The 12,750-nt window shown below is 43.5% G+C and overlaps 1 protein-coding gene across 1 annotated transcript in view; it reads left to right on the top strand.

Moving 5' to 3' along the window:
- The window catches only part of col14a1b (collagen, type XIV, alpha 1b), a 164,220-nt gene that overhangs the window by 125,956 nt on the left and 25,514 nt on the right, over positions 1-12,750 (top strand). The window contains exons 30-33 of the mRNA XM_085345751.1: positions 391-529; positions 797-939; positions 1,180-1,289; positions 11,320-11,478. Of these exons, the coding sequence (XP_085201877.1) occupies positions 391-529; positions 797-939; positions 1,180-1,289; positions 11,320-11,478 (551 nt within the window). The remainder of the gene's footprint in view (positions 1-390; positions 530-796; positions 940-1,179; positions 1,290-11,319; positions 11,479-12,750) is intronic.

Genomic DNA, 12,750 nt, shown 5'->3' with positions numbered 1-12,750 from the left:
AGCTGAATAAAAGATATTAAGCTATTTGTTATTCAAACATCATCATCAGCCCCAGATTTCACAGTTGGCACATGTTTGTATTATATTATATTATATTATATTATTGAGTCACTTTGTTATTTCTTTTTAATTATTTTTATTTTTGGCAGTTTTGGCCCTCTATACTGGTGAAAACTGGTATGTTTAAAATGATTGGCTGAATTAAATATCTTGTATCCTGCTGTCATGTCTTGTATGTCTGGACTGCTTTTTCTGCAGCTCTATATTTCTTTACTTAAAAATGTACAAATACTTCCTCTGAGCTTTTTTGCTGTTTTTCTGCTTGTTGTAACTTGTTGAAAACTCATTGAAATGGTTACAACAGGTGATAATTGCTCCTTGTGTCATCAGGCTTTCGCATGATGGAGCTGTTCGGGCTCGTGGAGAATCGGTACAGCAGCATGTCTGGCGTTTCCATGGTACCCGGCACCTTTAACACGTTCCCCTGTTTCCACCTGCACAGCGACGCGCTGCTGGCACAGCCAACCAGGTACACAGGACACAGTCTCCACGCTCATAAAAATAGCACCTTATTTATTGGAAGTTTCACTGCTGCACCTTGATGGAAAAGACATCATAGCATGTTTTTCAAAGACAGATGAAAGTGCAGCAAATAGCTTCTGGAAGGAGAAGCAAGCTTTGATTTCACCAGCTGAGTATCAGCATCCAGAGCCCATAACCCTCACTGTTTGACCTAAAAGAGACATCACCAATGAGGACGTTTACCCGGCTCTGATGTTTTCACCCTGGCTCACAGGTACATCCATCCTGAGGGGCTGCCTTCTGACTACACCATCACCCTGCTGTTCAGGCTGCTGGCCGACACTCCCGAGGAGCCTTTTGCGCTCTGGGAGATCCTCAACAAGAACAACGAACCTCTAGTGGGCGTCATCCTGGACAGTGAGCTGAGACGTGTTTATTTGTTTCCACTTTATTTCTAGACTCAAACCTACCAAAATAAATCAGTGAACACAACATATTTGCCTGATGTTAATGAAAAGGAGAGTCGGGTGCAGTGCAAGCTGCTGTTCTACTTCTGTTAAACTCGAGTTAAAATTCTGAACAAGATTGTTGCTTCTTATAAATGTTGTGTTTTATTTGTTGATTTATGTTTTTTAATTCTCATGTTTCTTCCTGCAGATGGAGGAAAAACTCTGACGTTTTTTAACAATGACTTTAAAGGAGAGTTTCAGACAGTCACCTTCGAGGGGCCGGAAATAAAGAAGCTCTTCTTTGGAAACTTCCACAAGGTCAGAATCACACCCGACCTCCGCTGTCTGTTTGCCTGACACGTGGATGATTGATCGTCTGATTGGCTGACAGGCTAGAGAATAATTTGAACTTTAACCCTTAAATATTTACCAAGATGATGTGTGACATAGTTGTTGTGCAGTCAGCAGAAATCATACAAGCAAAATATTTTATAAGCAATATTAAAAACACAGTGAAGACCAGTGGAAGCTGGGACAATGTCTGTCTGTCCTGCACATTAACATACAGTCTGTGGCCTGATGGAAGCTCCTTTGATAGCTAAATACAGCTGCGTGCAGGTGTGGGAGGTCCTGCAGGCTGCAATCACACGTTGAAGGTGCTTTTAGTTTTTAGGGTGGGGTAAACCGAACCCGCTGACAAAGGAACATGTAAAAACAAAGCAGATGCAAGAAATAGTTTGTGATGCGTCCAAGAGGGAAAACGTGTTGGTGGAAGTGTTTGAAGCAATACAGGTCTGGTAATATTTTACTGAGATTTTAAGTAAGTAAAGTTTATTTATTAAGCGCTTTTCAAAGACAGGCAGTCACAGAGCGCTGAGCATGAAGGGTGAAATAAACAGGTTAAGTGATAAAATAGAAAATATAAGCAATAGAAAGGGTTAAATGTTTAAAAGCGTTGATCAACTGAAGGCTTGTTTGAACAGAAAAGGTTTTATCTGCTTTCTAAAGGATTCCACAGAGTCAACCAATCGCAGCTGTGGTGGTAAACTGGTCCACAGACTGAAAGGCTCCGCCCCCTTTGCTCCAACAAACTCTGAGCCTGTGAGCAGAGGCAACGAGCTGCTGTGTATTTTATGAGGAGTTTGGATTAATAATCTGGGGGCCTGGTCATCTACTGCTCTGTATGTTAATCTACTGGGGGCCAGTGCACTTGCTAGAAGATGTTAGTAGCCTGGCTGCTGCGTCTTGTGTAGTTTGGAGGTGATGATTGTAGGTGGTCAAACATGCTGAGAAACTTTCCCTTCTTTAAGTCTTATTGGTGTTCTTATGCAGTGGATTGATTAAAATTATATAGATGTTTTTCCTCTGGTTTGTTGACTGACAGCTTCACAGGTTTCTATTGACAAGCTCCGGTCCTTTCCCTCCTTCGCTCCCTGCACTTGTTCCTCTGCCACGTGAGGCCCTGTCGAGCAGTGTGACAGTAGTGGAAGTCCTGACAGGCGTACTGTAGTTGAGTCATGCCCCGAGCCTGAACCTGCTTGCAGTCGTGTTGTGTTTTTGTCGGCGTGTCAGAGCCGAGGGACGCTGACTGATCTGCTGTCTGCGCGCTGTCAGCAGAGCTTATCCTCCTTACCTTTTCACCCTTTGTTCTGCTTGCTCTGCATGTGTGTGCGCGTCTGCCTCTGCATACATTTTTAAATCCTAGACCAGCATCTGTAGCGCCTACCTGACAAGTCTGTGACATTTGTATAGGACTCTGTGATTATGGATCAGAGGACTCAAATGATTTGATAGTCAGCTCAGTTTGGCAATTATCCTGCTTTTAAGTACTTTGAAGATTAAAAAAGTCTCCTGTAAGTTCTCAAGTTCACTTTTTCTTAAACTTTTTCTCAGTTATTTGACAAACGCAGGATGTGTGTGTTGTAGTGGCTAAAAAACTGACATTTGGAAACATGACTGAACATCTACACTGCACACACATGTGGGCATCCACAGCTTTAAACCTGGTTTACATGTTCCAAAAAAAAGGTTTTAGGTTCTATCTCTTTAAGACCGCCCACTTAAAGATCCCTTTCTTCTGATTGGCTGCCCTCACTGGTTTCCTGTTCTTGAACATCTGGATGTTAGTGACATCATCATGCAGTATGAAGAAAGGTCTGCAGTTGCTCTTGTTTCATCATTATTATTATTATTATTATTATTATTATTATTATTATTATTATTATCATCATTAGGAAGTTTGGGATGTGTAGAAATTCTAGTCCCGTCCTTCCAAATATAAAACGCATGTTAGCTTCAGTGCAACACTTTCAGCTCTTCAGCTGCGGTGACTTCCTTCTCACTTTCTCGCTGTATTAACATTAAATTTAATGTTTAATTCCAAATGCAACACAACATTAACCAAAGTAGACATCAAACTGTCAAAGAACCGCAGATTGATTTCTGCAGTGGAAATGAATCTGACTTTTGCAGGCATTAGTAATCTGAATTATTATAATCATTTTTTTCAACCCATAATTTTGCAGACTATAATTATCTGAGGATGCAAAGCAGCCAGAAAAGTATTTCATCCAACATTAAGATCCCACCTAAAAGTAAAATAGTGTGTTTATCTCTGTAAGGAAGAGGACTCCCTTACTGCATTTATTTATATTGTATTGTCTGTATAGCACTTTAGAGCACACCTTTCACTTTATTAAAAGCACCTTATCAAGCACTTTATGAGCATTGCACTTTAAGCATGGATTTGCACACAAGAAGTTTAAATATTTATTGACTATTTATTGGGAATTTTAAAATCAGTTGGTGGCCTTGTTTCAGATCCTGCACAGCTGCTCCTCATCAAGGAATGTGGTGGTTGTCTGTCAGGAGAGAAGAATGGTGATTGAGATTGTGATTAAGGTTTACCAATAAGGAAAACTAATGCAAATGTGTGTGTGAAATCTAGGGATAAAAGTGGTGCAAATAAGTGTTTGTAAGTTAATGATTACTCACCTTTCTTGCCTGTGTCCTCTTCAAGGTGTTTGGGCAAATGTTTCCCCGGGGGTCCAGACACCATTTAAAGGTTCCGGGAGAGACCATGGGTAAAGAGTGTGGTGAATCTTTTTGTGCTTGGGTTTCTGGGTTTTTATAATATTGGGTTTGGTGTAACATTAAGTGTGAAATATTTATTAATATGTAAATGTGAAAATGTATTTATGTATTTATTTATTCTTATTGATATATTGTATACTGTGGTGGAAGGTTGGGATTTAAGAATTTACCTGAGAGTGGAATAATGGTTAAGTCTGTGACAGCTGAACATATTTAAGGCTGCCAGTTGTCATTAGGGGATTTTTGTGCTGTGAAGAAGCTCGACAAGTTAATTGTTTTAAGGAGAGCCATATAGCAAATAAATACTTTGTTCCACTACACTTGCCTTGGTCTGTCTCACTGTGTTTCCAGCCGCTAAGGGCTGCCCTGTTACAAGTGGTGTCAGGAGTGTGTCACTCATGCCACAGTGAGAAGATGATGACAAGAGGTGGAAGAAAGCCAGGCCAAGAGGAGCAGCCTGATGAAGGAGTTGGAGCTTCATCTGAGCTAGAGGCCATGGCAGCAACAAGCCCTGAGGACAAATTGGAGGAGTTAACAGGGTTGGTGAAATCTCTTATGCGGTCTCAAGCAGCCAGAGACCAAAAGTGGGAGAAGGATTTGTCACGTCAGGAGCAAAGGTGGAAAGGCATGCAGCATCAATTTCAGCAAATCCAGCTACAAGTTAACGCTGTAACTGATAAGCCTGACCCACCAGAGGCGCCAGCGCCCCCTACAACATCTGAAGAACAAGAACTTGGATTCAATGGTGAAGACATTCCAGTGGCCAGTGGGTCCAGGTCTTTAATTGAACCAAAACTTTTTCCTCTGTCACCAGAAGATGACATTGAACATTTTCTGACTACGTTTGAAAGAATGGCAAACGTGTGTCGATGGCCCAGAGATGAGTGGGCTATTCGTCTGGTTCCCCTGTTGACAGGTAGAGCCCGCACAGCCTACATTCTTATGGATTTAACAGACTCTGAGAATTATGATAAGGTGAAAGAGGCAATTCTGGCAAAATATGAGATCACTGCTGACACCTACAGACGCCGCTTCAGATCTCTGAAAGTTGAGCCAGGTGAGACGCCACGTGAACTTTATGTAAGATTGAAAGACCTGTTTTCAAGATGGATTAAACCTGAAAAATCAACTGTAGAAGAAATATCTGAGCAGATAATTCTGGAGCAGTTTTTGAGAATGGTTAATCCAGAGCTGGAGATTTGGATACGTGAGCATGACCCGAAGACTGCAAAGGAAGCAGCTAGCCTCGCAGAGGTTTTCACTTCAGCCAGAAAAGGAAGCAAGAGCACCTACTTCAGCCGGGAGACCCACTACGCCCAACCAAGTAAGTCCATTGGGGGTGAACAGGGTTCTGGTCAAGTTCAGGCTAGAAATCTTTCTAGTTCTAGGTAGCTCCCTTCCCATAGACCTCACAATGTGAAGAAATCCTTTAAGTCTTCAGTTCAGGATATTAAATGTTATCACTGTCATAACTTTGGCCATACACAACAATTTTGCCCTGCACTTAAGTCAAAACCATCTCTTTTATGTGCAGTTCCAAGACCAGCCACAGAGCCAGTAGGAAAGAAAGCTTGTACTGTCCCTGTTTTAATTAATGGGCGTAAAGAGGAAGCTTTGCTTGACTCTGGGTGCTTTCAGACTCTTGTACACTCTAGCATAATTTCAGGAGAAAAGCTAAGTGGGGTTGGGGCTACAATAAGTTGTGTGCATGGAGACGAACACAGGTACCCCACTGCTGAGGTTTACCTGACAGTAGGAGGTCAAACCTACTTGTTAGTGGTAGCTGTGGTTCCCAGTTTGCCATATTCAGTGATACTTGGTAATGACATCCCCACTCTTTTTGATCTAATACACCAGTCAGATTATGACCCTCAAGTGAGTGCTGAGGAAGACATTCAAGGCTTAGGTGATGAATCTGGAAGCTCACTTCCTCTAGATATGACAGTTGAACCATTTAAACCCTGTCATGTAGTCACAAGAGCACAAAGTGCAAAGGAAAGGATGCAAGAACTGCCCTTTTTTGAGGAGTCTCTCGAAACGGAGCCAGGGAAGATTAGGAAGTCTAGGGCTCAGAAAAGAAGAGAAAAGTTCAAAGGCTCAGAGGAAAAAGGTACAGCATTGTTCCCTAAGCCAAATAACCAACTTGAGTTTGATGTTCCCTCAGATTTAGGTGCACTCCAAAGAAGCGACCCTACTCTAAAACCCTGGTTTGAGAAGGTAACAGAGGTAGAGGGGGCTAGTCAAGGTCAGGTAAGCTGTCTTGCAGACACTGTTTACTTGATTAAAGGAGGCATCTTGTACCAGAGAAAGGGGAAGTGTGAAGCTGTGGCACTCCCACAACAGTTCAGAGACAAAGTTATGGATTTGGGTCATTCAATTCCATGGGCAGGTCATATGGCTTTTCACAAAACACTGAATAGGATCAGCAGCCGTTTTGTTTGGCCAGGGATGTATGTCCAAGTTTCTGAGTTTTGCCGTTCCTGTGAAAAATGTCAGTTGACCTCAGGCAAAGGAGTAGCGCGAGCCCAGTTGCAACCACTGCCAATTATTGAAACACCATTTGAGAGGCTAGGCATGGATATCGTGGGCCCTTTAGAGAGGAGCTCCACAGGTCATCGCTACATATTAGTCATATGTGACTATGCAACACGGTTTCCTGAGGCCTTCCCACTCAGATCAATTAAAGCTCGTCACATTGCTAATTGTCTTCTGCAGCTTTTCTCTAGGGTAGGCATACCAAGAGAAATTCTGACGGACTGTGGAACGAACTTTCTATCCAAGTTGTTGCAGCAGGTTTATAAGCTGTTAGGGATAAAGGGACTTAAGACCACCCCGTATCACCCCCAAACGGACGGGCTAGTGGAGAGATACAACCAGACTCTCAAAAGTATGCTGCGCAAGTTTGTCTCTGACACAGGTTCTGACTGGGATCAATGGCTGCCCTACCTTCTGTTCGCCTACCGGGAGGTCCCGCAGGTTTCCACTGGCTTCTCGCCTTTTGAACTTTTATACGGTCGCCAAGTGAGAGGCCCCCTGGATCTGCTTAAGGACTGCTGGGAGGAATCCAAAGCAGAGGGCGAAAACATCGCAGCCTACGTCATCACCATGAGAGAGAGGTTGGAGAAAATGGCATCATTGATGCAAGACAACATGAAAGCTGCACAAAAACATCAAAAGACTTGGTATGATCAGAAGGCCAGGGATAGGGTCTTCCTTCCAGGTCAGAAAGTACTGTTATTGCTTCCCACCAGCGATAACAAGCTGCTGACAAAATGGCATGGACCATACGAGATCGTCAGACAAGTGAGTAAAGTCACTTATGAGCTGAATATGCCAGAAAGAGTTAAAAAATATCAGACATTTCATGTGAACTTGTTGAAGGAAGTCCACAGCCGACAAGAGCCGGTCTATCAGTTACTGGTGCGTTCAGTTAAGGATGAGGAGGTGACTGAGAAGTTCTTTCCAACTAACATTCAAGTTTGTGCTTCAGTTGACCTCTCTCATTTGTCTCCTACTGAGCAGGCTGATATAAAACCACTCGTGGACCCACAGCTCTTTCGAGAAACACCAGGCTTCACATCACTGGTTCAGCATAAGATACGGGTGAAGGAGGATGCACCCGTTCGACAAAAGAGTTACAGAATTCCTGAACGGTTGGTGCCAGTGCTGCAGAAAGAAATAAAACTGATGTTGGACCTGGGAATCATTGAGGTGTCAAGTAGTGAGTGGTGCAGCCCGATTGTTTTGGTACCAAAGAAAGATGACACCCTGAGATTCTGTATTGATTTCAGATATTTGAATGCAGTATCCAAGTTTGATCCCTACCCAATGCCCAGGGTGGATGACCTGCTGGAGAGAGTTGGATCAGCAAGGTACATTACAACACTTGATCTGTGTAAAGGATACTGGCAAGTGGCTTTGGCGCCAGAAGCGAGAGAGCTGACAGCCTTCAAAACTCCTTTTGGTATGTACCAATTTAAAGTCATGCCATTTGGGCTTCAAGGTGCACCAGCGACATTCCAACGATTAATGGACCATGTACTGAGAGATGTGTCAGCATTCTCTGCAGCATATCTGGATGACGTGGTGGTGTACAGCCAGTCCTGGGAAGAGCATGTCATTCACCTACAGAAGGTGCTACACTCCATCAGAATGGCTGGACTGACTATCAATCCCAAGAAGTGCTCCATAGCCAAGAGAGAAGTGGAGTACTTGGGCTTTGTAGTTGGCTCTGGGAAGATAAAGCCGCAGGTTGGAAAGATTGAAGCAATTCAGTCCTTCCCAGTTCCGACAACAAAAAGGTGAGAGGTTTTCTGGGTCTAGTAGGCTGGTACCGGAAATTCATACCTTCTTTTGCAGAGCGATCCACTGTACTTAATAACCTCACAAAAGGCTCAGCCCCTAACAAAGTGCGTTGGACGGAAGACTGTGAGCGAGCATTCAGAGACCTCAAGGAAGCAGTTTGCACACATCCAGTTCTACACAGTCCAGACTTCAACAAGCCATTCATCTTGCAAACTGATGCTTCGGGAGTTGGCCTTGGTGCTGTCCTTCAGCAAGAGGTGGATGGTGAAAGAAGGCCTGTGGTGTTTCTGAGTCGGAAACTACTCGACAGGGAGACGAGGTACTCGACGGTGGAGAAAGAGTGCTTGGCCATGAAATGGGCTATTGAGGCCTTGAGGTATTATCTTCTGGGACGTCACTTCACTCTGGAGACTGATCATCGTGCCCTCCAGTGGTTGAACCGCATGAGGGATGCGAATGCCCGCATTGCAGGATGGTACCTGTCTCTGCAGCCTTATGACTTTACGGTCCAGTATAGGCCGGGGAAGTCAAATGAGGTTGCTGATTGTTTATCTAGGATGACAGAGGACTGAAGCACTTCGTGCTTAAGAGAGGGAGGAGAAAATGTAAGGAAGAGGACTCCCTTACTGCATTTATTTATATTGTATTGTCTGTATAGCACTTTAGAGCACACCTTTCACTTTATTAAAAGCACCTTATCAAGCACTTTATGTAGCATTGCACTTTAAGCATGGATTTGCACACAAGAAGTTTAAATATTTATTGGGAATTTTAAAATCAGTTGGTGGCCTTGTTTCAGATCCTGCACAGCTGCTCCTCATCAAGGAATGTGGTGGTTGTCTGTCAGGAGAGAAGAATGGTGATTGAGATTGTGATTAAGGTTTACCAATAAGGAAAACTAAGGCAAATGTGTGTGTGAAATCTAGGGATAAAAGTGGTGCAAATAAGTGTTTGTAAGTTAATGATTACTCACCTTTCTTGCCTGTGTCCTCTTCAAGGTGTTTGGGCAAATGTTTCCCCGGGGGTCCAGACACCATTTAAAGGTTCCGGGAGAGACCATGGGTAAAGAGTGTGGTGAATCTTTTTGTGCTTGGGTTTCTGGGTTTTTATAATATTGGGTTTTGTGTAACATTAAAGTGTGAAATATTTATTAATATGTAAATGTGAAGATGTATTTATGTATTTATTTATTCTTATTGATATATTGTGTACTGTGGTGGAAGGTTGGGATTTAAGAATTTACCTGAGAGTGGAATAATGGTTAAGTCTGTGACAGCTGAACATATTTAAGGCTGCCAGTTGTCATTAGGGGATTTTTGTGCTGTGAAGAAGCTCGACAAGTTAATTGTTTTAAGGAGAGCCATATAGCAAATAAATACTTTGTTCCACTACACTTGCCTTGGTCTGTCTCACTGTGTTTCCAGCCGCTAAGGGCTGCCCTGTTACAATCTCCTGTGATCCAGGTTATTACAGGAGCTTTGAAGGCTTCACAAACGTTTGTCTCCAGCTGTCGGAGAAAATAGAAACATTTCTTCATCCGTGCGTACGTGTCACAATTTGATGCAGGCATATAGAAACTCAAATTACAGAGCAGACTTTTTGGGTTTACAGCCTGTTGTCTTTATAGCAGCATGCGTATGTTTTGCATTTTCAGTGTTCGCTCTGCCAGGATAAACATAGACCCTTTTAACAGTTTAATTTGCACTTTTCAAAAGTAGCGAAACACGAACAAACAACTCAGATGGTCCAAAAACAGCTTCTCTGTAAACCGCATCACTTTCACCAACGCACAACAGTGCACTTACAGACGGAGGTCAGTGGGGTTTCAAGGTGTGTTAGTGTGTGTGCATTTGTGTGTACTGCTGCTGTGAAACCAGCAGAGTCGCTGACGGCAGCCTGGTGGTCTGCTGCGATATTGGGAGAGGAGGGGTAATGGTGTCGAGGAGCCACTCGGAGGAGACGGGCGGCGTTTTATCCGCCTCGCAGTTCAGCTCTCGACTGTCCGTGATGGTGACAGTAATACCTGTGTGTGTCTGTGTGTGTGTGTGTGTGTGTGTGTGATTATAAATAGTGATGTCACTCAGTCTCAGTCTACTCTGCTGGTTTGTGTCCCAGTTCCAGCTCAGGCTGTGCAGCTGCTGTAACACTGTCCTGTGGGAACAGTGCAATGTGCTCCCTGTGGGGTGTTTTTCCTTTAACATTAAATTAATTGGATGTGGCTCATTGTATTATTTTATTCCAGCCAAATATCCTTCAGTTCTTTTTTTTAACCTTATTAAAACAGTTTATTAGCTGCTGTGTGTTTTAATGCACATTTAAATGCAATTTAATAATAATAATAATTTAATTATATAAGTGCTGGAAACAGTTCAAATATAGTTGTACTCTGTGATATTCTGTTCCTGTTCTGTGGGGCTTTTTAGCCTCCCTGGGTGAAGGTGCAAAGGTCAAAAATCCTCTTTGACAGAAAGAAAACGGCTGAAAGAGGACAGACCTGTGCCTGGACTGGTGACTGAGAGGAAGGAGAAAAGAAAAGTCCATAAATAAGTTCACATGTGAAGTAAGAGAGAAGTCGTGCGAGGTCTCCCAGCAGTCTGAGCTGTAATTTTAAATCCTTTGAGCTGTTCTTGTGTGTTTAATGTTTGTGCACTGTTGGTGCTCGGTGTTATTCAACTGTTACTGTGTCAGTGTGTGAGCACCGCACTGACAAACATGAAGAACAGCTCGGTCATGTTACGGCTTCACAGGAAGAGGGCGCTGTTCTCCTACTTTCTGCAGGCCGAGACGTCTGCAGGGCTTCTAAATGCTGCTGATGTTTGTGAGGAGTCATAATCATCACAGATATTAATAATAATTGCTTCTTTATTAACAGCATTTATCACTTGTTTTGCATTCATGTTTGGACCTCTAAAACTTTAAACGAGTGGCTGTATCTCTTCCTTCTCTGCAGCTTCACCTCGCCATCAGTAAGACGAGCGCCAAAGTGTTCGTTGACTGCAAGATGGTGTCTGAGAAGACCGTCAACGCAGCAGGAAACATCAGCACTGATGGGCTGGAGGTTCTCGGTAGGATGGTCCGCTCCCGAGGGAACAAGGACAACTCTGCACCGGTGAGAGCAGCACGCACACAAATACTGTGAACTGCAAAGGAAGCTGCTGGTTTGAGCCCCTGCTCCCTCTAGTCTGCATGTTGAAGTGTCCTTGGGCAAAATACCGAACCCCTGATGAGTCCATGAAATAGTGAGTGTTGGAAGGAACACTTTGACTGCTCAAATATAAGAACCAGTCCACACATCGTGGATGTTAGTCTGCTATAAAAATGAAATATCAAAATGTTTCTGTGTGTTTCGGCCTTTTATGTGAGCCCAGAATAAATGTCAGAGTAAATCTCATTCAGTTACATTTAAGGACCCTGCAGTAAGTCAGAGAAAACCCCAAACAATCAGATGACTCCCTGTGAGCAGCACTTGGTGACAGCTGGAAGGACGAACTCCCTTTAAACAGGAAGAAACCTCCAGCTGAGCCCGGCTCACAATGGGGCAGACAAAGATGCATTGTGGGAGCAAACCAGAGAATAAAATTCATTACTAATGGTTATATGCATCTGAACTGTTGTGACAAAACAAACATTTAGCTGCTGAAAAAGTAGCAAACAAAAACTGTTGTGAGCCAGCCTCATATCGCCTTTGGGCTTTTGGAGCCTTGACCTGACTTTTAAAAAGTTATTGGAAATAAAGCTCTATGCTGCTAAAAAATTAAAAGAAAAACAGATATTTGCAAAATTCTGCCTAAATATGTATTTTACCTGGTTAATGTGTGTGGCGGGGGGGGGGGCGTGGTCTGCAGCGCCACTGCAGGGGAGGAGGACGCACCTGAGCAGCACCCACAATCACGCCTCGCCGCCTTAACGTCTGTGCCATCTATGCTGTTGTGTTGTTGTTGGTGTGTGTCGGGCTGTGGGCTGAAAAGCTACAGCCGGCTGTGTGCGTACAGCAACCGTGTGTGAGAAGTGGTCAATAAAGAGATGCTGAAAAGCGTGTTCATGGAAACATCGTCGGGTCTGCTGTGACATGTTTACAACGGGACTTCTGCTCCTGATCCTCTGCGCACAGCGTCTGCAGATCGGGGCTGTACGCAGTCACTTTCATCTTTACAGGACTGTAAGCTGTCGTCTGTGGGGCGTGAGCGGTGTTTGTTTTTAACATAGTTCACGGTGGAGAACAGCTGCTGACATAATGTGGATCCGAAGATCCATAACTGACCTACCTGGAGTTGAAAGTCTCCATAAATGCAGGCGTTTAGGCGGGTACACCGGCTTCCACGAGTGTGACGCTTAAAAAATAGTTTTATTTTTATTTCAGTATCGCAATAATCTTCCAATT

This window comes from Diplotaxodon limnothrissa, linkage group LG22, assembly GCF_057381915.1.
Source record: "Diplotaxodon limnothrissa isolate DT_005_m linkage group LG22, D_limnothrissa_male_GT1.1, whole genome shotgun sequence".
NCBI classification, from domain to species: domain Eukaryota; kingdom Metazoa; phylum Chordata; class Actinopteri; order Cichliformes; family Cichlidae; genus Diplotaxodon; species Diplotaxodon limnothrissa.
This window is presented reverse-complemented; position numbering and strand designations above follow the sequence as displayed.